The sequence below is a fragment of the Pezoporus flaviventris genome, unplaced genomic scaffold (assembly GCF_033815535.1).
Source record: "Pezoporus flaviventris isolate CSIRO_AGI_PZ_B2104156 unplaced genomic scaffold, CSIRO_AGI_Pfla_v1 ptg000045l, whole genome shotgun sequence".
Taxonomy (NCBI): Eukaryota; Metazoa; Chordata; class Aves; order Psittaciformes; family Psittacidae; genus Pezoporus; species Pezoporus flaviventris.
In genome coordinates this window covers 8062545-8089303 of record NW_026892593.1, presented here as the reverse complement: position 1 = coordinate 8089303, position 26759 = coordinate 8062545, and the positions used below count along the sequence as shown (strand labels likewise).

At 37.7% G+C, this 26759-nt stretch overlaps 1 protein-coding gene across 16 annotated transcripts in view; it reads right to left on the bottom strand.

Moving 5' to 3' along the window:
• Positions 1 to 26759, bottom strand: part of MAGI2 (membrane associated guanylate kinase, WW and PDZ domain containing 2) — a 738716-nt gene that overhangs the window by 155108 nt on the left and 556849 nt on the right. For all 16 annotated transcript variants that reach the window (XM_061467329.1, XM_061467328.1, XM_061467330.1 and 13 more), the window contains one exon: positions 535 to 592. In XM_061467329.1, the coding sequence (XP_061323313.1) occupies positions 535 to 592 (58 nt within the window). The remainder of the gene's footprint in view (positions 1 to 534; positions 593 to 26759) is intronic.

Below are 26759 nucleotides of genomic sequence, written 5' to 3'. Positions count from 1 at the left end.
TAGAGATTTATATTCTTTTGTTTTCAGCTTCACTCTTAAGTACAAAATAAAACACAACATTCCTAAAATTTTATATGTAGTGTATAAATAACCTGCCTTCTGGTATAAGCATTATAAACACCTGATTTGCAGCAAGGAAGAACTACCCAGAAAATTCTCTTTACTGAGCTAAAATGATTATGCTTTGCTCTATTTGTTGATTAACAAGGTTTCTACCTCATTGTATACCTACAGCTTACCTAGAAAATACATTTCCTTAATTAATATGATCTCTGTACAAGTATCAGCTGGAACAATACCATGAAATCAGACCTTGGAGAAAGAGAACGACTGAATGCCTAAGTCACTTATTTGAGACACACTGAATATATTTGGACACATTAGCTGTATTGATGACTGAGAATTCCTGGTATACCCTCAGTTTAACACATCAAGTAATTGTACCTATTCCGTGACAGGCTAAGCACTGCAGAGGATACTGGTATCAGGTTATGACATATTAATAGCAACTTAATATTGAACTTGGGAACTTACTCAACATAATAAGTGCCATAAATGGGATCATCAATTTTCTCCCAGCCATATGGAAGCTCTGAAAAACAAAGAGTTATCTCTCTCAGTAAATGCAGTACAGAATGCTAAGATTTCTAATAACAAAGTTGTGGATCTTTGCTGGGTGTTGAGGGAAATAACTTGATAGGGAAATTAGATATAGTGACCAAAGCAAATGTCAAATCTTGAGCACACACACGCACTCCCCACAGCCACAAGTAGTAGTAACTTGAAAATTGGCATGCAAACACAGACCTCAGTCTCTGGAACAACACATTTTTAATTGAAGTCCTTGAATTGTTCCAACACCTGCGCTAGCCAACAACCGTAGTGCATCTTGTATGCCATCACCACTGAGGAAGCGAGGGAATTCTGTTTTCCCAAATAGGTACATGCAAAAAGACTACTTTGTCTTTTAAGCTTCTTTCTTTGCCAGGAATCCTGGAAAAGTTGGTCTAGAAGGAATGTCATGTGAGTACAGTAATTGTACCTAAATGTTCCTGAGATGTTTGTACTATTCATCTTACTGTGATAGCAATTCCACAGCCTCCAAAGGCACCCTCTTCCAAAGCTTAGTTAAATATTGGGGACACCGGAGTACATAGTAGCACATGAAAGTACAAACTAAGATATTATGATACCTTCTGGTCATAAAAATAATAATATTTTGCAGAAATAGAGATCCCTAAAACATTCCAGTATTAACAATTAAAATGTTAAAACATTAATTTAATATCTTGAAAATCAATCTGTTTTCATGTACAAGCAAACTTACATATATATTTATGTACATCCATATGTATTTTATTATCACTCACACTGCATGCTTAAGAAATTATTAAACTGCCAACAGAACTTCATCTTGTGTTTAAAAGGCACCAGATGGATGTAATAAATACCTCAGTTGACATAACAGAGTGAAAACCTCAGTTCTACATATGATGACTTTGATGGAGGAGACTCACAAAAGGATGTGCATTCCCATCACACACAGGTATCAATGCCTGTGCAGTTAAAGACTATGGCACAATATACAGGAGTGGAATTGATTCTGGAATTCCTTATCCTTTTTCCCTTTTTAAACTCAGTTGCACTTCTAAAGTAACTTTTTGGAGACAATGAGTACTAAACTAGACAAAGCAGAATTGGTGTATCTCATACTGAACAGAGAATAGACAATTATTTAAGTGCTCTAAAAGACAAATAGGTAAGTAAAGTCTGACTGCCAACAGGGAATGAGTTAAAAAACACCATGTTTAGAAATTGCTTAATGTCTTTTTGTTACTTCTCCTCTAAACTTATCTCTTTTTGAGTGAACCTGCTTAGACTGCTGGATGCTCAGACATCCCTCAGAGGATGTTCCTGCTCAGCCTTTTCCAATAGTGCAACAAAGGATACAACCCTCTGCCAGAGACTGGCAGATGAGGAACATCTCAATTACTTTTTTGTAATGAAAAGGTGAAGGCTTTTCTTAATGTTTATACTCAATTTTTCCTATTAGTCTTAGAATATTGTTAGCTTTGAAACCTTCACAGGACCAGATTCTGAACTGCTTTTGTCAGGGCTATTTTGATATTGTCACTTCACAGGAATAAATGCAGCATAGGCTATTTAAGCAGGTCACAGAATCACAGAGCAATTGATATTGGATGGGACATCTGGTGATTGTCTAGCCCAACCTCTCTGCTCAAAGCAGGGTCACTTAAACCAGGTTGCTCAGGTCCATCTTCAGTCAGATTTAAATATCTCCAAGGACAGAGACTCTACAACCTCTCTGGGCAATTTCTTCAAGTGGTTGGTCTCTCCTGTATTTTGGTTTGCATCCTTTACCTCCTGTCCTGTCACAGGACACCACTGAAAAGAGCCTGGTTCCATCTTCCTTGCACCTCCCTTCATGTATTTATTTAGTCTAATAAAATCCCCCTTGAGACTTCTCTTCTTCAGGCTACACAGTACCAGTTCTCTCAGCCTTTCCTTCTAGGAGAGATGTTCTAATCCCTTAATCATCTCAGTGGCCCTTCAATGCTCTCCTGTATGTCCATGTCTTTCTTGTACTGGGGAGCCCAGAACTGGATCCAGAACTCCAGCTGTGTCTCACCAGTGCTGAGGATAGGGGAAGGATTATGTCCCTTGATGTGTTGGCAATGCTCTGCTAACTACAGCCCAGAAGGCTGTTGGCCTGCTTTGTTGCAAGGACATGTCCCTGGCTCATCATCAAGTCACCAAGCATTAGAAAGCCCTAATGTTCCTCTTTCCAGACCTGCTCAGAACTTCAGTAAAATGTGTAGGTAACTGACTGCAATGGTTCCCACAAACTCCTGTATATCCTGAGACAAGGCTGTGGAATGTTATCCATAAATATTCATAAAGAAAGCAGCCGCAGCACGTATTCTGTAGTGTCCTTACATTAAGTTTCATTCCCAATGCATTAATGATAAATGAGGCAATAATTTGCTATAAAAAAAACCCAATGCTTTTACCGAACCCTGTGACAGAATGAATATAAGGTATTAGTTTAAATAATATAGGTACATCTTTTCATCTAACCTTTCAAGGTTTTCTTCCCCTAATTAACTTAATGCTGCTTTCATATCTGGCCATCTAAAATTAAATTCCCTTAGAAAAAAGTGAGGCAGGTACTGGTAAATCTGTACATAAAAATACACACAAACACATACATACAGATGCACACACACAGATAGGTCCCTGTCCCAAAGTGAATTAGTAGATGGAGTTTTTTCGAACTATGAAATTAAAGAACAGAAAGTAGATGTTTTGCCCAAATTTAAAGGTAGGTATTTTTCTCTAAATATATACACCTTAAAGTATATAGATGAATAGGACATATTTTATTTTACATATTTATGAAAATCTGAAATAATTTGAGGATTTACTATTAACCTATCAGCCTTTTTTGTCCTAAAGTAATACACAACTGTATTTATGAACTAGCACAACTATTGAGAAGGCAAATGGCAAATCCCATTTTCTAGTGTAAAAGTCTGTAAAAAAATTTATGAATTTGACATATTATGGAGAATCCACTTTTAAATGCATGGATTCAGAAGCAGGGAAATAAATTACCTTTGTGTATCATAATATATATAAACTCCATCTAAGGCTGTGGTCTAATTTCATTTTTCCATTTGAGATGCAGCCTGTAAACTATGTTTAATTAATATTCTGTTGACCAGTAAAATGGAATTGCTAGAGCACAAACCCCAAGTTCCTGCCCACCAAGTGTGGCCGATAATGTTAGTGGAGTGTAGTTTACTACAAAGCTTCTGTTAGAACAATCTTCTGCTACATTTGCTTTCAGAAGCATTGTGATTATTTTTCATTACATTAAACAGCAGCATCTATTCCATTTTTCACTATTGAAATGAAAGATTACAGGACAGAAATACTTTAGTGCTTCATAAAACAGGAAGCTAAACATTTGCTAAATTAGGGTGAGGGCATTACAGTTTCTCTTTTTCATTTCACTGGGCCCAGGGATGATCATTAGGGATGAGAGTAAACAGTAAACATTTATAAAAAAGAATTATTATAAAACACTAGCGTAGGAGATTACTCTTGGCCACTGTGATTTGAAATAGGAGGGCAGCTATAAATTCTACTGATATTCATTTGGTTGCACTTGCATGCTAGTTCATGTGCAACTTTTGCAATCAAGTTTCATGATCACTATGCTATATGTGAAGTCTTAATTTTCATGAGTTCAACACTTCTATCATTCATGCCTTAATTCTACTGATTCCAGGAGGTCTTCTCTGTATAGAGGGGACCACCCCCCCCCCCCCCCCCCCCCAATCTAGCCTTTATTTTAAATCTTCAATATCTAGCACTGCATGCCCACATATCTCCTCCTATCACTCAGTGGAGGGCCTGTTCACAAAATTTGTAAAATCACCATTTAAAAATCAGTAAGTTTGTGTCGCATTTGGCAATGCTGATATCCTGAATGGACGGAAAGGTGGTGGAAAATCTGTATAGTATGTTTATATGCTCCCAGACAACTTGGTTTGTTTTTACAAAAGGAAAGAAAGAAGGAAAAATAGAAGGGAAAGAGTAACAGGAATTTAAGTAAGTCACCTTAATAACGGTAGTGCTTTCTCATCCCAGCCTGCTTATGTAAATGGTCCAGACACTCTTATTCTGACTCCTGAAAGCTGTTGTGTTTCAGAATGACTTCTGATGGTGCCACTTAACCTTCTCTGGGAATGGAGGAAGGAGTACATTTTGGATCTCAATGTACCAAGATGAAAAAGCGTATTACCAAACCAAAAGATTAATTTTAATGAAGTTTATGGAGTACAAAATGTATTAAAGAGTCAGAAAATCCTCTCAAGGTTTCAGAACCACAGCCAACATTGTGTCACTTCCCACCGACAGGCTGGTAAGACAGAGAGCATATTGAATAGGCTGCAATCAAAATATTTGTATAGTACAAAATAATAAAGTATGAGAAAGGAAAATAAAATATATGTCTGCTGTTACTGAAATGGTGCAATAAGGATGCAGAAGCTGTGGAAGTCAACATGAGTTTGGTTCACCTGCCTGGTTAACACCCAGGCACAGGTCATCAGGAATCCTTTTCTAACCCACATAAGAGACTTCTCAGAAGAATACTGTGAGAATCCATTCAACAGCCTGTGTTTGTTTTACCTCTTGCTTCCTCTCTCATTTCTTTCTCCCTGTTTCAAATTCAGTTTTGCCCTCTCAAGTCAGTTGCCTACTACAAAGACTATCAGGAGAGCTGGGTTAAGAGTTACAAAATGCAGTGCAGCTCCAGAGTCCAACACAGTTGCACGTTCTTCTTGTTTCTTTAAGACACGTAATCTTTGCAAATATTTATCTGTAAGTCTAAACCAGTGGTCCTCATTGCATAGCTTATACAAAAAACATCGCCTGCAGTACCCTAAGGCACAGTACACAGATCATCAGGGTGCGGACGCTTCCTCTGGTGTGTTGTGCTGCTCCCTCAGTAGCAGGGGGCTGGAGATGTCTGCTTTGAATGCTTTCATTAGTGTACGTCCAACCTGCCAGGATGATACTTGAAAGAGATATAATGCTACTGCTCCTGAAAACTTCTGTTACAGGTTGCCATAAGGAAAGAGAGGATAACTGCTCACTGAAAATCAGTATTTAACTGACTACTCACATATCTGTGTGAATTCTGATAGGTCACCTACCTGCACACCATCTGGGAGCTCCAAAACCCAACAAAAATATCGTTATATGCTACGGTAAAATTCTTTATGCTACCTCAACAGGTTCCTCCACTTAGCCAATGTTTCAAATGTCACTGCCTGAGCTGGAAAATGCAATTACTAACATGGACTTCTCTGCACTGGAGTACAAATCCACTGCGGATGAACAGCCCCACCTCCATAGCAAAACCAAATTCACTTTTCCTGTCACGAAAGACCTGAAAAACTGAGAGAATGTACCACCTCCAAGCCAAGCCATGTAAGACCATTCTCAATCAAACCTGTGTTCTCCAGCCACCATTCTCATACCAGCAAATTTCACAGTCATGACTGTTTATGTTCTGTCTGTAATTACAAACCATTCATGTGCAATTTGTTCTCATGAATAAAATGACATTATGCATAATTTCTACTTGCACAATGGAAACAAATGTCTAAGTAACATTCACATCTGATATATGCATCTTCTTCCTTCTGTGCAGCTTACTGTGACATGCTACAGCCTTAATTGTGCAGAAAGCAGATTAGGAAATATTACTTTCAATTCAATAATATTTTCTCCCAGCATTGTTACCTAATTAAATACTGACAACAGTAGGGATATTTTTTTAACAGAGGAGGGCCACAATGATGATCAGGGGGCTGGAGCACCTCCTGTATGAAGACAGGCTGAGAAAGTTGGGGCTGTTCAGCCTGGAGAAGAGAAGGCTGCGTGGAGACCTCATAGCAGCCTTCCAGTATCTGAAGGGCGCCTATAGGCATGCTGGGGAGGGACTCTTCATTAGAGACTGTAGTGACAGGACAACGGGTAACGGGTCAAGACTTAAACAGGGGAAGTTTAGATTGGATATAAGGAGGAAACTCTTTACTGTGAGGGTGTTGAGGCACTGGAACGGTTTCCCCAGGGAAGTTGTGAACACTCCAGTCCTGGCGATGTTCAGGGCCAGGTTGGACAGAGCCTTGGGTGACATGGTTTAGTGTGAGGTGTCCGTGCCCATGGCAGTGGGGGTTGGAACTTGATGATCTTATGGTCCTTTCCAACCCTAACTATTCTATGATTCTATGAACATTAGGAGTACTTGATCCCTCTGACATGCAGAACTGTGTAATGTCTTATCATGGTTTGCATTAATACTGTGAAAAAGCACCAACTGAATTACTTAGTTTTAACTATCAAAAAAAGAGTTCTTAAAGGGCTTGATAGCTGTTAATTCAAATAAAAATTTAACAAAATGCAATTAAAACAAAATTAGATGAAAAAGTACCTTATATGTTGAGAATTTAGTTAGGTTATTGTAGGCAGTGCCTGAGATGGTTTTCTTAATAAAGTCTTATTAAAAGAATGCAATTCTCAACAGTTTAGTGGGCAATAACTGAAGCTGGACAGAGTTAACCTCCAAGCTTATTAAAAGTTTCAAACAAACTGCAAAAAACCTATTTTCTGTATATTTAAAAATAATAGGTTTAAGGAAAGCAGAAATGACAAAAAAATAGTAAAACTTTTGTCTGTCATCAAGTCATGTTATCCTTTTGTCTTTTTCTCTATCCTTTCTCCTGTGCTGTTTAGCTGGGTACTTTGTATTACAGAACATCTGGGGAGAGAGAAGCTTGTTGATTTCACAGTTTCCGCTAAAGTAACTAGTGCTTTATTGGGGAAATAGAGACCACTAAGAAACCCTGAAAAATCTCATTTTTTTAGGTACATTTTCTTGTCAGGAGACTGGGTATGAAATCCTTCTCCTCAGCTCCTAGCTTTAAACTAGCTAACATGAGCATTGCTAGGAGTCAAGTCACTTCAGGATGTGTCCCGGTGCAGAATGTGAACTTGCTGGAGAAGCTCAGCACGTGCCCCAGTGGTTCCTCGTGCGCATATCAAGAAGCTGCAATGGCAATGCCAGATAGTTCAAAGTTCAGATTGCACATTAAAGGGACTGTCACCAACACACTCATCTGACCGGCAGAAAAGGAGCCCCACATGCATTAATTGCTCACTGCATTACCAATTTGTATTCCTGAAGTTCAGCAGATTTGCTGCACACCACACATAGCTCCAATGTGCAAGATTCTGCCTTTGAAAACGATTTTATTAACATAGCCTTTTTATGCTATATTCTTTAGACTTTGAAGAAAACAGACTGAAAAGAAACATTCTTTTTGATCTTCTGGATGTTCAAATCTTTCAGTGCTTGTACCTCATTACTGGCTGTATCAATTCAGCCCTGTTACAAACCAGTGTTTTCTACCTAATAACTGCCTGATCTCATGAAGTGCGGCTTTTCTTCTATTTGCTTTTCAGTCTCTTCATTTATTTATATTATCTCCTTTGCCGTTAAATGTTTAATAACATACCCTGTGAATTAATGAGTTATTGAATTTACTGTTATATAAACTAAAAACTTTGGTTTGGCTACTGACCGAAAAAGACACACAAAAGTATGTGGCTACTAATAATGCAGGCTAGGCCTTATGTGAGGCAGCTAGGTATTCAGTTACTAGTGTCTCAAATTCATGTTTATAAACTTCAGCATACTTTAGCTAGCTGTTCATCTCTTCAGCTCTGGTATAATAAAGAAAAACCAGCCTATTAATCCGTAATAAACACAAATGACATATTTTTAATGCCATTTTCAGCACCAAACTTTGCTAAAGGGGAAACAGGATTACCCTCAGCATTTTGTCACAGGGCAATAGCCTGTACCCCTGACCATCTTGGTGGCCCTTTGCTGAACTCGCTCCTGTGTATTGATCCAGTTTATTATGTGGGGTCCTAAAACTGGATGCAGAAATACAGATATGGTCTGATGAGTTAGTTCCCAGCCTATTGCAAGATTTTGTTCCTGCCCAGATGCAGGACCTTGCATTTGTCCTGGTTGAATATGACAAGGTTTCTGCTGGCCCATTCCTCCAACCTGCCTAGGTCCCTCAATGGCAGCCCTAACCTTGACCATGGTGACTGGTTCCCTTGGCGTCACCTGCAAAGTTGACTTTGTTGCCTCCTTCAGACTGTATATAAAGATATCAGAAAGGAGAGACTGTGCTATATCTGCAGTAATCCTGTTTCACAGGCATTCAGGTATAGTATGACTCATCAACCACTACCCTCTGAGCCCCACCACCCAACCAATTATTTACCTGCTCAGTTCTCCATCCATTCAGACTTCTAAAGTCCTAAATGTGACACACAAATATTATGGGACACAGAGTAAAAAAATCTTGCAGAAGTCAAGGCTTCCTCACCACTGTCTCCCTTACCAGCCTCTCCTCTGATCCTGACCCATAGACTCTCAACCAGCCAGCCATCCATCATATAGGAGAACTCCATAAAGCCAAGCTGTTCCTCTGCACAGAGGACAATCCCTTTTCCTCATCTCCACTCACCATCTTTCCTGGTCAAACAGGATACTTTAAAAATCTGACTGATTTTTTAAAATAGCAACACTAAACTTTTAATAAAAATGTCAATCAATGTTAGAAAACATTTTCTTTTCATTACTTCATTTGTCTCACTGGACCTTGAGAGTCTCAAGTCAATGTTTCAAAATCAAGCACACAGTGTAATGCTTTCTGCTTTGTTTTGCTTTTTCTGCCTTGTTATTACGCCAAATGGCAATTACTTGATTTTATGTGACAGGCCAGTGAGGCAAATGTATAGACATATTATAAAATGAGACGGGAAAATGTAGCTTCTACAGTGACAATGAATAAAAAACCAGCCAAGAATTGCTTTGTATGCTTCCAATGAACTGATTATCTGTGGGTGGTCCACAAATAAAGCCTATCCTGCCCAGACCGTAAAAAAAACCAGAGGTACATTACTTGTTTGTGATGACCTGCAATAGCCTCAGAAGCACCAGATACTGACCTGGGATGAAAATCTCAGAGCAGATTAAAGAACTAGTGCTCTGATCGAGTACAAGGTATCTTACATTTCTGTATTTTATTTCCAAGTGGCCAATGAAGTTGCATGCAATCAGATAGAAGAATCCTCCTCAAGGTACTTCCTACATGATCTGTTTCCATGACTACCATGCTTTTTAATAATGTTTTCACAGTTCTGAACAGTAGCTGAATGTATGCAATGCAGATACACTAGTTGTTTAGATAGTAGTTGATGAAATAGATAATTCAATACAATTGATGAGGGAGATTACATAGCACTGTGGAAAATTCAGGTTAATACTGCAGTAGCTGAGGCAGCAATTCCTGGTTTATACTAGTGAAATAAGATTAGAATCTGTTTTTTTCTCCTCAGTGGCTTCATTGCCTTGTTGAGGGTGAGAACTTTAAAAGCCCATCTTTTATTACTTTTTGCTATCTTGCACTTTAGATAAAAAGCTGTTTTAGTTGCATGCAACTCCTTTCTGAAACTTCGTGTCATAACTTATTCATCATTATGCATTAGTTATATTTATGAGGACACTCAAATTGAGTCACTCCATACTTTAACCATTATGTTAAAAAATCCATTGGCATTTGAATGACAAGGAAATATGTATGAATTCAGAAGCTTATTTTTCTTTATTTGAATTGTAATGCCATCTGCCAAAACTAGGGTTCTGTGACAGCATCAGAAAGGAACTTTGCATGTGAAACAGGTGTGCGGTCCTTTGTTAATCTACCAGACACATTTTGTTTGCATTCATAAGGCCCTTTGCAAAGGTAGTGTCCAATTCATACACAGATTTGTGACAATGACATAATAATCAGGTTTCTAAGTCACTTTTTCGTCAAGAATTTTAACTGTGTGAAATAATAAAAACACAATTAAGATCTACCCATGTTTTCTTCATGTTTTAATGTTCAGTAATGTTGGCATCTAGTAACAAGTTATAGGAAGAAAGAAGAAAAAAAGGAAGGCAAACTAGTGCTTTCATGTTCATATTCACTATATTTTTTCTGTGCTGCAATGTCACTTTCTTCCCAGTGTAAAACCTTCATATGGGTGAACAGAGTAGTAACCCAAACACTACTGGGGACCAAGTACCAAGAGGGGACCAAGAGGGCACTGTGTGAGAGGGACAGGATGGAGGTGGAGATGGACAGAGAGATGGGAAAAAAAAACCAAAGAGGAGGCTGAGGTTCTTAACGTGTCTTGTTTACTATTACACATTTCAAAAAATTTCAGGTTCTTTTCCAAAAGAAAAAAGACCTTTATTTCTCCCAAGAAACTCCAGATCTCCTTCAAAGACAAGCTGTGGTCTATTCCTAATTTTTCCTAGATCTAGTATTCTTTTACTAGTATTTTTTACCAAAAGAATTTGTGTGTCGTGTCCCATCCCGTCCTGTCCCTCCTCTCCCCCGCCTCCTTCTTGAGACTCCTTCCTTACAGCCCCAGTGGTGATGTAGCCCCCTGAATCCAGGAGCACCTCCACTACCCAGTGTAAGCCCAAGTCTTCTCCATTCCCAGAAATTCTGAGGTTAAAAAGATTACAAAACCAACCAAAAGACTGCTGTAATACCTCAGAAAAAGTGTATCTACAGCAGTTAATGGAAGAAGAGATTGTTGGCTCACTTTTTTTTATTCATGTTCAGCAATAGCCTTTATCATAAGCATAAGCCCAGAGAAACGAGGTTGCTGACTTTCAAAATACTGCTATACATAATTTTGGAATGAGGAACTGATCTACTTGTTATTCCAACAGAAAGTAACCTTTTCCTCAGTGTATTGCCCTTGTACCTGTATAATTAATTATTTAGATTGAATTAATTACATTTAATTGTGTTTGTACTTAATGGTTGGAGGCAGGTCTCCAAACTAAAGCTGTACCAACTCAGTGACATAATAAAAAATCTTCAATTTAAACTCTTTTTCTGTTAGTCTTTTAATTTCTACTGTTTACTGTTCTCCAGTCTCTTCAGCTTCTTAAACAAATATCAAGGTCACTACAAGTTCTTAAAAGAAAATGGGACCCTCCACACTGCTTCTCCTACAACTTATCCCACAAGATATATGGCCTACCACAAAGCTGGAAATGGAAATGGGAAAAATAAGTTGTGGCAATATTTGTTTTAAGATTGTTGTAATTGTCTTTAACTATGCAGGTTTGTAATATAACCAGGGAAGGACACATAAACACAGAACAGAACAACTTTTAGTGGCTGGTTATATTTCTTCTCAGTCATTTACAGTCTTCATAAAACTTAATAAACCGTACTGGCCATCTGTAGGCAGAACTCAGAGGATGAGAATTTTATTGGGACTTCTTTACTGGACAGGTGTACAGACTGTAATTATTATTTTAAAGTCAAGCAAAGCTGTAATGGACTTGATTTGATGTCTCTCTTGATAGGCACTCCTGACGTTGTAAGTGTTAATGCTTGCTATGCACTGCTGTAAACTGTAATGTTGGGATTATTGTCCATAACTTTCAGATACAGCACAATGGCCTAAATTAAGTTTGTTTGTAGTTTATGATATATACACTCTGTGCACTAATCAATAACTAGTTATGTTTTTCCCTAGTGAACTTTAATTATTTTGAGGAAAATGCTATATGCCTACAGAATACGTGTGCTCAGTTCCTAAGTTTGCCTTTTGTGCTGAGCTGTAGTCAGGTTTTGTGGATTTAAATCAGTATCTATTTTCTTCCTTGGTATGTAATCAGGCGGTAACATTTCACAGGCTTGGTTCACATCTGGCTCACTAGTCTGTGCCTACAGAGGAAGATTATTTCTGTATCATGGGAAAAAATAAACCTCCAATCTTTTACAAAAAGTCTTACAAATGAGGAGAATTGAACACTACATCCATTTTAGGCGCATATTTTTCTGTGCTCCACTGACTAAGTCAGTTGTACCACTGCCATGTTTGCGAATGGTTGGGCCTGAGGACTTGCAACACCTGTGGCAGAGGCAGCATGTGCCAGCCTTTTGTACACAGTGAAATGATAAAAATGTATTAGTTTTCCACTTTGCAGTTGCAGTCGTAATTACACAATGCAGCTGGTGCTGCAGGAAAATCTGTGCTGTTCAGCAGTAAAGGAACTGAACTGGAAGGAGTGAGGATGGTGTCGCTTTGCAACTATCTCTTTTTTTTCTTCTGTAGTATTTTGTATTTATTCTACCATTTAAAAATGAGCAGATGATGAGAGAGGGCAAAGGGACAAGGAGAGTACAAAAGGTGGGTGAAAATGAGTGAGAGAAAGCATCAGCGCGACAGTGTGGGGAGGAAGATGGTGCTGCTATGACTGGGCAAGTCTTGCTTGGACTGGCCCTGAATTGCTCACTTCCCTCCACATATTACTTCTCTCTTTTATCTGTCAGTCTCTTCTATTTTGCCTGTTCTATTTCCTTCATTTTTCTCTTTCCTTTTCAATTTTATCTTCCTTTCCCCCTTATTTCTTGAAATTTGTTTGAGTTATTTACAAACAGGATACCTTTTGGTTTCCTAAAACTGATGGAAGACAACAGTATCTCCTGCAAGTTAAACCAGGAACGAATGCTTGTGTAATATGTACCACACGGTTTAAAAATGGGAGAATGTGTTTATAACTTCTGAGTTTGCAGGAGCTGATTATGGGTATCTGTATGAAGTCTGAAAGAGAATGGGGATTGTATAATATGGTTTTAAGATCATGAGCCGGCTGCTCCTTTTATCCCCTGTGATATGCATATGTAACTCATTCATGAGTGCTTAGCATGAAGAGGATTTTATAAGATTAAAACTTAGATGGCAGCCTAAGGTTCTTTTGAGAATATTTTCTTTTCTTCCTTAAATAAAGGTAATTAATACCACTCAGTTGTTTTAGGACCACAACTAAACAGGGTAAGAATAAGCTGTATCAGGTCTGTCAATTTTACATTGTCCTAAAGAGTCTAAAGTTTACAACACTTAATCATGATGGCTGGAGGCCAAAGCTGCTTTATCACTCTCCTTCTCAGCTGGACAGGGAAGAGAAAATATAATGAAAGGCTCCTGCGTTAAGATAAGGGCAGAGAGAGATCATTCACCACCTATCAGCAAGGGCAAACCAGACTTGATTTGGGGAAATTAATTTATTAACAATCATAGAATGGTTTGGGTTGGGAGGGACCACCAAAAGCCATCTAGTCCAACCCTCCTGCAATAAGCAGGGACATTTCACCTAGATCAGGTTGCCCAGAACCACATCCCGCCAGGCCTTGAATGTCTCCAAGGATGGCACATCCACCACCTCTCTGGGCAACCTGTGCCAAGATTTTACCACCCTCATTGAAAAGATTTTTTTCCTCACATCCAGCCTGAATCGTCTCTCTTTCAGTTTAAAACCATCTCCCCTTGTCCTATCAAATCAGAGTTGGATAAGAAAAAATGAAAACTCAATCTTAAAACCACCTTCCCCACGCCCATCCCTTCTTTCCAGGCTCAACTTTACTCCCAAATTCCCTAACTCCACAACCCCATAAGTGCATGGGGACAGGGAATGAGGGCTGTGGTCAGCTCATAACACATTGTCTCTGATGCTCCTTCCTCCTCATGGGGAGGACTCCTCACACTCTTCCCTGCTCCAGTGCCTGGTCCCTCCCGTGAGAGACAGTCCTTTATGAACTTCTCCAACATGGATCCTTCCCATGTGCTGCAGTTCTTCACAAATTGTTCCAGCGTGGGTACCTTCCACAGGGTGTAGTCATTATAGAATCACAGAATAGTGTGGGTTGGAAGAGACCTCAAGATCATCCAGTTCCAACCACCTGCCACAGGCAGGGACACCTTCCACTAGACCAGGTTGCTCCAAGCCCCATCCAACCTGGCCTTGAACACTGCCAGGGATGGGGCAGCCACAGCTTCTCTGGGTAACCTGTGCCAGCACCTCACCAGCCTCATAGGAAACCAAATACATACTATTTGCTCAGATTTCCAGATCTTCTCTTGCACTTGTGAGTATGACAATATCTGCTTATCTTAAAAAAATGGGGACCGCATGAGCAACTATAATCCTACAAGCATCAAGGTCATTGCCATGTTCCTTCAGAACAAGGCTGTTAAAAGCAATTGGTGTCAGAAAGCAGCGTTGAGTAAACCCTGCCCACTCTTCGATTTGCAGGTCAGACTTCTGCCATTCAGATGTTACCAAGGTACTGAAATAATCTGATAAAGTGAACAAAGACAACACCAATTCATAGCAATTGATCACTAGTGTCTTCATGCGCACTTAGTTACAACAGTGAGAGGAAAAACATACTGAAATTACAATGAAAGTAATGAAGAATACTGTGTTAGTATCAAAATCACAGTAATCACCAATTCTCAATCCTGTTTGCTCACACAACAAAGTCTGGAGGCTGTTTTGACCTGAAACTGACAGGGAACACCTTTGCTGTAGCAAAATAATTCACTGCAGCCAGACAACAATTAGCACCACTTCACAGCTCCAGCTACTCTTGAATGATGGGAGCTTGTATTCAGCTCTCCTCTGTTCTCTTTAACCGTTATGAAAGATCTTTTAAGGATCTTTCTTCTGTTAGTATCAAGAGGTTTATTTATTTATTTGTTCCCAACAGAAAACATTAAATACAATCTTTAAAGGACTAGAAATTTTGCTGTGGTTTTGTTGATGACTATGCTATTCTGTGTAATCACAGTGGTCCCTCGATGAGGAGAACCTGTCAATAACTGGTTCAAATTGTGATGCAGAGCATATGACTTTGGTACAGATATTGTTAGGTTTCTGGCAAGTCAAGTTTACACTAAGAAGCCAAGGACTTTCCTTCATGTCTCTGCAAACCTGAGGTAATTCAACAGGAATAAGAGAAGGAATATTTAGCAGAGCAGGACCAAGGAAATACAGACACATGTGGTGACTTCCACAGACATGTGGAAGTCACCACAGCAGCAGAAATACTTCTGCCTGTGGACACAGGGATTTGCATCTCCCACTTGCAACAGCTTTCTGGCCTTGACTGGCCTTTGCATCCACAAGCTGCCTGCTTCTCTCCCAGTGAAACAACACCAGTTTCACTAATTCAGGGGAAGCAGCAGAGTTTAACACATGGTAATTGTCCATTATTACCTTAGAAAACAAGAACTCTTGACAGATGGGGTTTTGTGTCTTATTTTAGCTAATCTAATGGTCAGAAGGAGAGAAATCCAAGAGAAACTCTTCCTATTGCCTTAGAAGCAAGCTTGCCCACTCATCTTTTTAATTTTTGATAAACTGATAACGCCTTGTAATTAAAGACAATTAAAAACTATGGCAATAAAAGGAAAATATATAATAGAAAATGAAACCAAGGACATCAGCACTCGAGCTTGTGAGAATAAAATACTGGATTAAAGAAAGGGAAAATTCATTCAATTACCACAGTATGAATGGTCTCGAGATGCCAAATATGAATAGGAAATTTGATTTTTAATCTCTCTAAAAGTGTACGTCTGCAGTCTTCGATTTAAACTCATGTCTAATGCAAATCTTATTAAATGAAGAAAATGTTCGGAAGGAAGAAAAGAGAGCAGAATAAATGTATGACCTTCTCCATTCTCCCCCAAAACAAGACCTTAATCTATTAAGGATAGTACACAAAGGCCCTTAATAATTTCCCTGGATCAGTTTTTACCTCTGTATTATTTATTTATTTATTTATTTATTTAATCTTAATGGATATTTATGATAACCTTTGATTTATCTAAATGACTGAAAATGGGAATCTCCACTGGAGGTTCTGCTTAAAGCACTTCATGTTCCCTTGCAAAGAGATACAAGCTCACAAAATGAACAACAGAAATGAAACAAATGTGCATAAGCAGACATTAAAAACAACCAAGTGTAATTTTCAATTAGGATACTCTTTTCTCTTGTCCATTCTAAACCATGCATTAGACCAACAGCAGCTACAAATTATTTTTCACATTTGCCAACAAAAATACCTTTTAACTCCATTTGTATGCAGTTGATGCAAGATGAAAATGAACAAAATAACAAAACCTGACAGTGTCGCCATATGCTTCAGTACAGAAGCAAATTATAGTACATTAACACCCCATCACTATCATATCAAAAGACTGCAAAGATAAATGTTCCCTAAAACAATATCTACTAAAGAATTAAAAGATGGATAAAGTAATTGTTTTAAAATAAAAATACAAAATATTTAATTTTTCCCCTTTTTTCCTTCAAGGTTCCTCTTCTTTTTTTCATTCTTTCTTCCCATCATTACTATTGCCACAGATTCTCTCTTCAGTTCCTTTTATTGTTGTTAGAGATCTTGATGTTATCTTTGACCAGTAGCTCCAAGTTTATTTTTCTTACAGTTAAATCTTCCAGGAGCTATAGTTTGAATAGCTCAAGAATATGCAAGATTCTCATGTCAGATATATCAAAAATTCACAGCCCACACATTAGTGGTCCTCAGAGCTTCAAACTACAGTGTTATATATGCTGGTCTGTCAAAATTCTCTTTTTTTTTTGTCAATATGAAACAAGCAACTTGACTAATTGAGTGTTTTAATAAAAGTCTAGATTTTCTTATTTCAACACCACTTCTTTTTCCCATCAGAGTTTATTTCCCCTTGAAAGAAATCTGGGATTAAGGTAGGCTGTGCTCGTTCTCACTATGTGTGGGTATTATTCTGGAACAAGCACATGTTTTACCAGGTTAACTTTCAGCTGAATACTGAGCATTTCATGTATACACAAGGATGGAATATTAAAAACAAGCCAAAAGTATGAAAAGTCTCTAGTTCAAAGTTCTTCCAATATATACAGATCTCCTTTTATCTTCAGAAGAAACAATAATTACCTATGTGCTAATAATTATAAACTCTAATGGAATGGCAGAAATGAGTAAGGAGGGCTTTGAGCAACCTGATGTTGTGAAAGATGTCCTCGCCCACGGCAGGTTGGTTGGAGTAGATGATCTTTAAAGGTCCCTTTGACAGCAAATCTTTCTATGATTCTACTGATATTGGTAATGTGAATGCTCATCTCCAGGAATTCCAGTTTCTCTACAGGTGATTTACTTTTCTTCTTTTATTGCTCCTTCCTACCCCCTCTTTTCTCTCTGCAGTTTCCAACCAGTAACTGATAAGTAATCCTTTTTCCAGATCCCCAGTTCCATTTTCATACACCTTCCCACAAATGCTATTCTGTGATTCTATTAGGGCAAAAGATATTGGCTGGATTTACAAGGTCTTAAATAGTCTAGAAACTTGGATTTTAATTTACCAAAAGTATGAAAAAAAACGCTTAAAGAGCTGCACAGAAAGGCAATTCAAGTGCTCAAGTAAAATGCACAAAAAACTAATACAGTGGGTGAAATGAATTTAGCCTCCATAATTATTCCTCCTTTTGTCCATTTCAGCTCCAGCCTCTGACTCTAGTTCCAACATGTGTTTTAAATCCAGGCCTACTCAGGAGGCACACACCTTCTGAAAACACTTATGTGTTGTTGTCTCTCTGCTTTTAGTGTCTAGGTCTTCTTATTTTAAATATTTTTAATTGAAATTTGTTTCATATTAAAGAGAAATTTGCTTTTCTGTTTCACACAAATATTCCCTTAATCCTTAACTGTGCATGCTATTGCATTCGAATCTAAGCTATAGGACTTTAATCACACTCACATACACAGTAAGTTCTCTCTTATCATGCAGGTAACATTTTATTTACCTGTTTAAGTTCTCGCTCATTAAACAGAGATGTTCTGATGTTTAAGAAAGGAGCATAATGTAATAAATAAACCCAAACAACCAAATAAAATATAAAATTTGTAAAATTAAGACAAGCAAAATGGCCAATTTAAATTCTTTTATTTAATTTCTCTTCCCTGATCCACCCAAGCCCTCTGCTTTTTCTCAGTATGAACTGAGGTGTACATGCAGAACTTCCACTGAGCAAATGGGATGAAATATGGCCCCTGTTTGTAGTGTGTAAGCCCTAAGAACTGCAGACACATTTACAATATCAGTGTGAATGAGATAACTGATCCCTGAAACAGTCTAGCCATAGACTTGGCAGCACAAAGCTGCATGAAAACTAAATTTATCCTGCTACTTCTGATGCAGAATAAGACCTTTAAGAGCTAGTCAGGCATCCCCTCAACATGTTTTGAAAGCTGATTTTATTCTGTATACTGCATTGGAGTTGTCAAGAGATTTCTTAGATTGGAAATTCTTCTGGGCAGGGATCAGCTAACACTCATTTTTTGGTAACTACAAAAAAAAAAAAAGGGCTGTGTTTTATGCTCTGTGACAGTACAAATTAATAATCATAAAGCTATGGCAGCAACAGGTCAAGTAGTGTCCAAACATACTGTTTGCTAAAATCCCACAGTAACTGAAAATTATTTTGGAAAGCTTCTAAGCAAATACAATAAAGAAAGACAGGAAGGCTGTTGTAAAAGTTTTTGTCTGATATATATAATAAAAAGAGCTTTAGCTACAATAAACCGCAAACTAGAAAACAATTCTGTATTCTTATGAGTAGGCTGGGATGGAAGCAGATGGGGAAAATGATAAAAAAATGGGATGGATGGTATTTTAGCTTCTGAGCCATGCTGTTGAACATTTTTACTTTTCTGAGGTTTCCAGGACATGCAGATATATTTATATTCAATTAAGGCTGAGTTTGCCTCTAGTTACAACTCAGCATTTATTAAATTGCAAGGATCCTTATATTCAAGAGTTTATGTGCTGACTTCAGGTAAATCACAGTTCTCTGCAGCATGATCCTTGCTACTGAGGTATTTTATGTTTGTTCTTTAAATTACTTGCTCAAAGCAATACTTCTTTTTCAAACATGCAGTTGAATAACTAATTTCTCCAACAGCTTTGCAGAATATTTTCCATATGAAGTGCCAAGTCTGGTTTCTGTGCTCAGCTTTCCTTTTCCACATGGCTACTGATACGTGGATAATACAGATTACTCAAAAATATCTACAAAATACAATAACATTATGTTAAGAAGTATTTAGACGTGGTAGACTAAACAGTGCTTTCGATTCATGATATTAGAAGCAACAGAACATCTGCGCCTTTTTTTGAGTGTGGAGTTATTATTACTGGTGGCATCCTTAGCAGTGCTCCAATATTGGTAGCTACAGCTTGTACTGAATCCTTTGGATCAGGGCCAGCTCACATTAAAGTCAATGGAAAGGAGATTTGCTTTCTCTGAAGTTCATCAGGAATGAACTCATGACATTTAGAGCTGTCAAAATTGCATGCATTGGCTACTTAGTTTTCTAAAAGCATAGATGCTTTACCTACAGAAGCAATGATTATCTTAAGAACTGCTGGAATGCAAAAATAGGGATACTTTCAAAGGCACAAGTGGGAGTCATGTCCTTTGCTCCCATTAAAAGTCTCCTTAAATATTCCCTCTAATAACATGCTTTGACCACATAGGGGGGAAGCCATACTCAAGAGAAAAATTGGAAAATTTTCTCATTTTATTTAATGTGAAAAGGAGCAGTTTTAGAATGTCTTTTCTTTAGACTACAGTAATATTTTTACACCTTAAGGTAAGCAAATAGTATGCTTATTTTTTCAGATTGGGATATTGAAGCACAAAAAAGATGGAATTTCTCATAATCACAAATAAAATCACTAGCAATGCATGGGACAGAGTCCAGAACTCCTGACTCTCTATGAACCACTAGAATACAGTGGTTCAGAATGTGTACAGAATACAGAATATCTCTCAGCATGGTTTAAAGAGCCACTCTCAGTCTCAGAAGACAGTTTTGTAAAATATAATTTTGCAAAAGGTACTCGGCAGGGTTTCAAATGCAGTAGTTGTAATTCCAATTTTTTCCATTCATCCTATTTCCCAGGTTTTGGATTTAGCAACAGGCTTTGGGATTAGCTCTTGAGAACCTTGAGTTTTAGCCAAACATGGATTATAGATCAAATAATGCTAACTGCAATTAATAATGTGGACGATAGTATTGTAAATTGAGACTTTACCAAGGAATTAATTTGTCATTGGAAGTTGGAATGATACTATAAGAAAACAAAATAAGTAACGAGGGACCAAATTATTAAAAAGACAGCATTTAAGCTTAATAATATTTGATCTGAATGGAGCTGAATGAAAAGTGGTTTTGCCTGAAGATCATAAAATGGTCATTCCATAACCATTCAGAAATTGAGGAAAAGATTTGGGGTAGATTTAGCTGCTGATATTTTTTCTGCATGACTTTTTCTGCATGAGATTCATAAGGAATATTTGTTTAATTTAAATGCATAGCACAAGTACTCCCCATCAAGATGTGGCCTCCATGTTCAGGGCACATTTGAAGCAAACTTCCCACTTCTCAGAAGTGTATCCTTAACAGTGTGCTCAGCCAAAAAGCAAAGACTTTAATTTGCTTTTGCTCTTTCATTTCCTATGAATATTTATTTAACAAGATAGAACCTGGAGTTCAAATATTTTCCTATAAGGAGAGCACCCTCCTCGCCGTGCTAAAAACTTACACAACCTCTGTATTTTTACCGGTTGATTGCGTACAAAATGACAGGGATTAAGCACAGGAGGGATTAAGTAAGCAGTGATGTGCAAGGGCCTGGTGCTTACACCTGTAACTGGGTAAACCTCTGCCCACACCATGACTTGGATGATTATGATGGACATGATCAACAAAACGTCTTTTTTATGTTTAGTGTCTTACAATACGACATTCAGGATTTACTGGAACAGTGGGATATGCAAACGTGTCATTTCTATGTTCACATCAGCGGTTTAGTGCAAGGTAATTATAATCACTTAGTGATTTCCTGCACTGTTCCTGAAAGCCATTCTTTCCAATCACAGAGCAGAAATTTTATGTGTAAAGTTTTGGAAAATGGGTAAATTTTTACGCTAGGTCAAAATTTTGAAATTTACCTGTGAAATACAGTGTCAGAAACAAACATTATCACTGAAAATGAGAGTTTCTGAATGCTGAACCACAATATTTTAAGAAGTAGGTTTTTTGCATATTTAATTCCATGTAACATTCTGTATTGCTGATAGCCACTGTGTAAGCAGAAAAATGTAACTTCTAAATTAGGTGTTCAACTATTTTCTCTAGCATCATTAGATATAATTCTATGACTCCATGAGCTGCTGACTATATGGAAACATTTTCTCAGCCCTGTTACTGTATATTGTTTCAAATTATTACAACGGAATTTGTTTATCCAAATGAAAATGAAAAGTAAATGATGAAACCAGAACTGTCCACAACAGTCTTTATAACAGTTGTTCCAAACAAAAATATATATATATATTATGCTGATTCTGTCATTAACATAGCTGAAAACTTTCAAGGTTTATGAACAGCTGCTTCAAAAAGACAAATCCCGATCTGTATTTTCCCTGATTCTCCTGAATGCAGGAGAAAATGGTGGATCAAATAATTACTGGGAATTGTTTCAGCCAAGCTTTACAGTTGTTCACATTTCTTCGACTTTCTGTCCTCATCTTTTCCCCAGCCTATTATGGCAATTATGTTACATTCTAAAATTCCTATAAAATATAATATGATTCACTTTTTATAATTTACCATGAAATACTGACTGCATATAAATATTTAATTGATACTATTGCATATTTACTGCAGCTACACTGGAGTCCTTGGTTGAAATGAAAACACTGCATGTGTTCTGGATATAAAAATTGTAAATCTGAACTAGGGTAACCAGCATGTTTAATAAACTCTTGAACATCAATATCTGAAAACACTGAATGATGCAACAGACAGCAATGGCTTTGTAGCAAATTTTTCAATTCATCTAGAATTCTTAACTAGTGGAATGTTATATTCCTGATACACAGGCACCATCAGCACACAGGATCACACAGTATTGGAGAATGCTTAAAACTAAATCTTAATCAATACTTAAATCCCTGGTGGATGCTTTGAAAGTATGGTACAAACACAGTATTTCTCTCCATACTAAGCACCAGCCAAAAAACAGTGGAGATTTTGGAGAATGGCAGGTGACCGATGAAACTATGACAACGGTATTATAATAAATTCATCTCCTGAAGAGCATCTGTACAGGCACTTGAATTGTTAGTGTAGCATTTAGAATATGGAAAAACCTGTAAGCATTTTCAAGCCAAAGTTATGGTGTATTAAGCTGAGCTCACTGCCCCAGTAAGGTAGTTACACAGCTCCAGCATGAGAGCTTTCTGAAGAGCAGCCAGAATAGAGCCTAAACAGAACAGGCACCCAAATACATCTGCAGCTGATTTTGTGGATCTAAAGGCATGCGATGCTTTACAGGTGTCACTCTTGAATCTTTAGATATATGAGGCCTGGCTTCATACTTCAGTGGAACTTTTCACAGTACTACCTTTTTAACACAGACATAATTTTTTCCCATTCCTTGCAGAAATACCAAGCTGGCAGAGAACCAAATAGAATCTAAAACCAAACCAAAATGAAAGAAAGGAATCTTGGTAAGGCAGTGACTGAGTCTATACTACATCTTCCTGTAGAATATATTAAATCTGAAGTTATAGCACAGCATTACCATCCTTAAAACCTTAAATAACCTCAGCTAGAAACAGCACTTCAGTTTCTGCAGTCATTTTTTTTCATGCATGGAAATATGCTGGAAAACAACCTTATTTAAAGAGTTTTAACTCAGTAGTTTTAAATTTCTTTGATAACAGAACACAGAATAAGCCAACAAAAGAAATAAAATCCTGCAATGGTATTTGATGATAACATCTCCGTAATACCGTTTCTTAGAAGTCAGAAATCTACTTGATTTATCTCTTTAAACTAAATACATGAAGATTTCCTCAAATATACTTAAGGCCTGCAGCATGACTCACTTCAATTTAGGATCTAGAGAGAAAGACGAAATAACTGGTCTTGCAAAAAAAAAAAAATACCCCAAAATTATCAGCACAGAAAAAAGAAACTGTGATGCAAAAAATCATCAATAATAAAATGGGAGTTTTAGCCAGTAATATTCTGGAGTGGAGGTAGGTTAAGCATTGCGTGAATGAAAGCAGGGATGGTTCTCCTGCTTACAGCTGGGTCAGGTAGATCTCAACAGACCATTTCCTCTGGCGTCAGTCTCTGATCAGGCAAAGCAAAAGAGAAACCCTTCAGGAAACTTGTCATGCAAGGAGATGGGTCCATCCTACCAGGGCTGTATTCATCCTCAAACAAATTGCAGCTGTATTCTAAAGCAACCAGCTCGCAATTCTGTGGCAATTATGATGACTAAAGTGTGACACTCAGACCTAGGTGGCTCTCCTGGCAGCAGTGCAGGCAAATATGAGAATGTTCCTGGGTTAAGACAGCAGACTAGAAGACAAGTTGTCCATGGAGGTGCTTTGCAGTGGTTTGGGAGAAGTATCCTTATATTGCAGGCAGCACTGGTTACAATTGCTGTCACCAGACTGCTTGAAAACTGCTGTAATAACCTTCCTTTTACCTTTGTCCCAGCCAGGTAAAATTTCTGCAGATTCTATCCTTGGCACACAAATCTGAACTCTGATGTGCATATTTTTATCACAACTTAGCGTATCTGTACTGCACATGCACTGTTCTGCTGGGCATGGGATAACAGAGGGAGAAGTGACAAAATCAGGCTTTGTACTTGTTATTTCCAAGATAATAGAATCCAAGATACCTGAATTTCACCATTCCTTTGCTGCTGGGAGCGCATGTAGTATAGACTATCCAGCCCCCTACTAACAGAAGACCCTACAGAGTAGAATACAGTCTACTACCACAAGTGATCCACTGTGCTATTTCCTCACATGAAAAGAGGTCTGTTCTTGAAGCTACTGTTTGTGAAGCTGGAGATATCTATCCCTGTGGGTAGAGATATTTTGGGGTTTAGTGGTTTTATTTGTTTGTTTGTTTTTTTTTTTTTGTGGTTTTGGGCTGGTGTTTTTTTTTTTCTTTTTTTTTTCTTTTTTTGGTTGTTTTTTTTTTTTTTTTAGTTTTTGATGCAACATACAGAAAGTTGAATTAAAATTTTATTTTTAACACTGAAAATTTGAAATGGGTCCCAGAGACTTGGACTCGCTACCCAAACAACGAACATCACCAAAGTGTCATGTAAGAACGCAGGTCTTCAGAACTACATTCAACTACAGCAAGATAAATCAAGAATCAAACTGCCCCACTTTGCCTTTTCTTCCTGAAATTCCTTGCACTAAACACTTTCCAAAAAGAAGGAAAAATCCCACAGCCACAAGACTGATCTGCAGAGCTTTGATTTATGCCAGAGTATACAAAGGCCTGTCCTCTGTACTCAGTCTACATGAAAAACACTCATACCCACATAACAAAAAGACAGTATCACAGTCTATATGAACAAAAGACACAAACTGATATCGCACAAGAAACCCAAGTTTTAATGTGTTCAGATTATCAGGAGGATGTTTCTGCTATCTTAACATCACTATTTTAACAGTTGCTTTTTTCAGGTGTGTGTGTTCATGTGTTGGATTATATTATCTAGGCCAAAATTTTGCTCTGTCTCCAAAGGTATAATAAGCTTCAGGAAGATAATTAGCACATGGCAACTTCTTCATACCTGAGATTTCTTTCAATATACATTCCGCATTAGTATGCTCACAGAAGAGACAACCTACTTATAAAAATCCCATTTTTCCTAAAAGCTCAAATGGAATGCAGAGAGTGAGATTAACATCGTGGTTTCTGCTTTGCTACTTGGTGGCATAAAGATACTGAAGGAAATTAATTAGTATATACAGCCACATGGGAACAATGTTACTCTGAGCAAGGACCCAAGTTTTTAACGTACCTAGAAGACAGAGCACACATCTCCAAAGTGACCAGAATACAGGGTTATGAAAGACAGAAAAGGAAAGCAATAGCTGTGTATTTATATGTACAATGACAGAAAAGGTTACTGGACAAGTAGATCACCTTTAGGTATATTAAAATTAGCCACTGGGCTTTAAACAGGTTTTAACCCATTCAAAACACCACACTACTACAGAGTAGTTGAATCAGGTAATTAAAAGTAAAAGCAAACAGTGGATTATAATTCTTTAGAGATTCCATCAGATAATTAAATCCAACAGCTAAATAATAAGGTTTTACTGATTTTATTACCTGAGATCTACATAAAGCAAACTGACCTCTGCACAGAAATACTGTTAATTAATCTCATTCAACAACATGCTTAGCAGCTAAGCAGCACCAAGCAACCAGCAATAAAAATATAGTTAGCACATTTATTATATAAGTAGCCCCAGGCATTAATTATTTTAATGCCATTCCAGCTTATTTTCTGATACTGAAGAAACATGTTTAGGTTGAAATAGTGATTTCATAGTACAGTTAGGTAATAAAATTGATTTATTGACATTGGATATTTACTTCTCAGCTGAGTAAGTGTAAAGGTACACAGTTGTATCAGTTTCACTAGCACTAATAAGACAGTTTCCCTTGAGCTGCTGCAATAATATTAGTGGTGTTACAAATCTATAGCAATAACTTTATGCTTTCATAAAGTTTAGGAAAAATCGCTACAAAGAAAATCCAATACCAAATGCTTTGGACAAAGAAATGCCTTTTCCTGCCATCTTATACAGGCACATGGAAATGAGCTACCCCCAGTGCTACAAAACTTGTGGCCATTGGCATATTTACTTGCTTTGGAAGTTGACAGAAATTCAGTGAAATCCCCACAGGACTTTTCTGGTACAAAAATTACTAGGTTCTGTCTTATGCAAAATATAATATACCCAAAGCATCACCAGTTGTTCTCACAATGTGTGAGGCAAGGTTTGAGACTGAATTCACCAGCCACCCATCTTTTATGCCTTCATAAGTGCTCTAAATAACTGCTCTGAGGTATCTCAGGGGTTACTGCTATAAAGTGCGAACTTTAAATGCACCTCGTGCTTCTGAGTATTGATGTTGTAACACTTATGAACAAGACATAAGGTCAAGTCTAGTAGGTCTGCAACTGTTCAGTAGCCTTCAACCACGCCATTGGCCTGTGAAGCAACACTAGCCAATTTGGGTGAGCTAGACTGCATACCATCTATCCTTGGCAGATGCTAGCATCACCTGTCACAGGGATGCATACAGTAG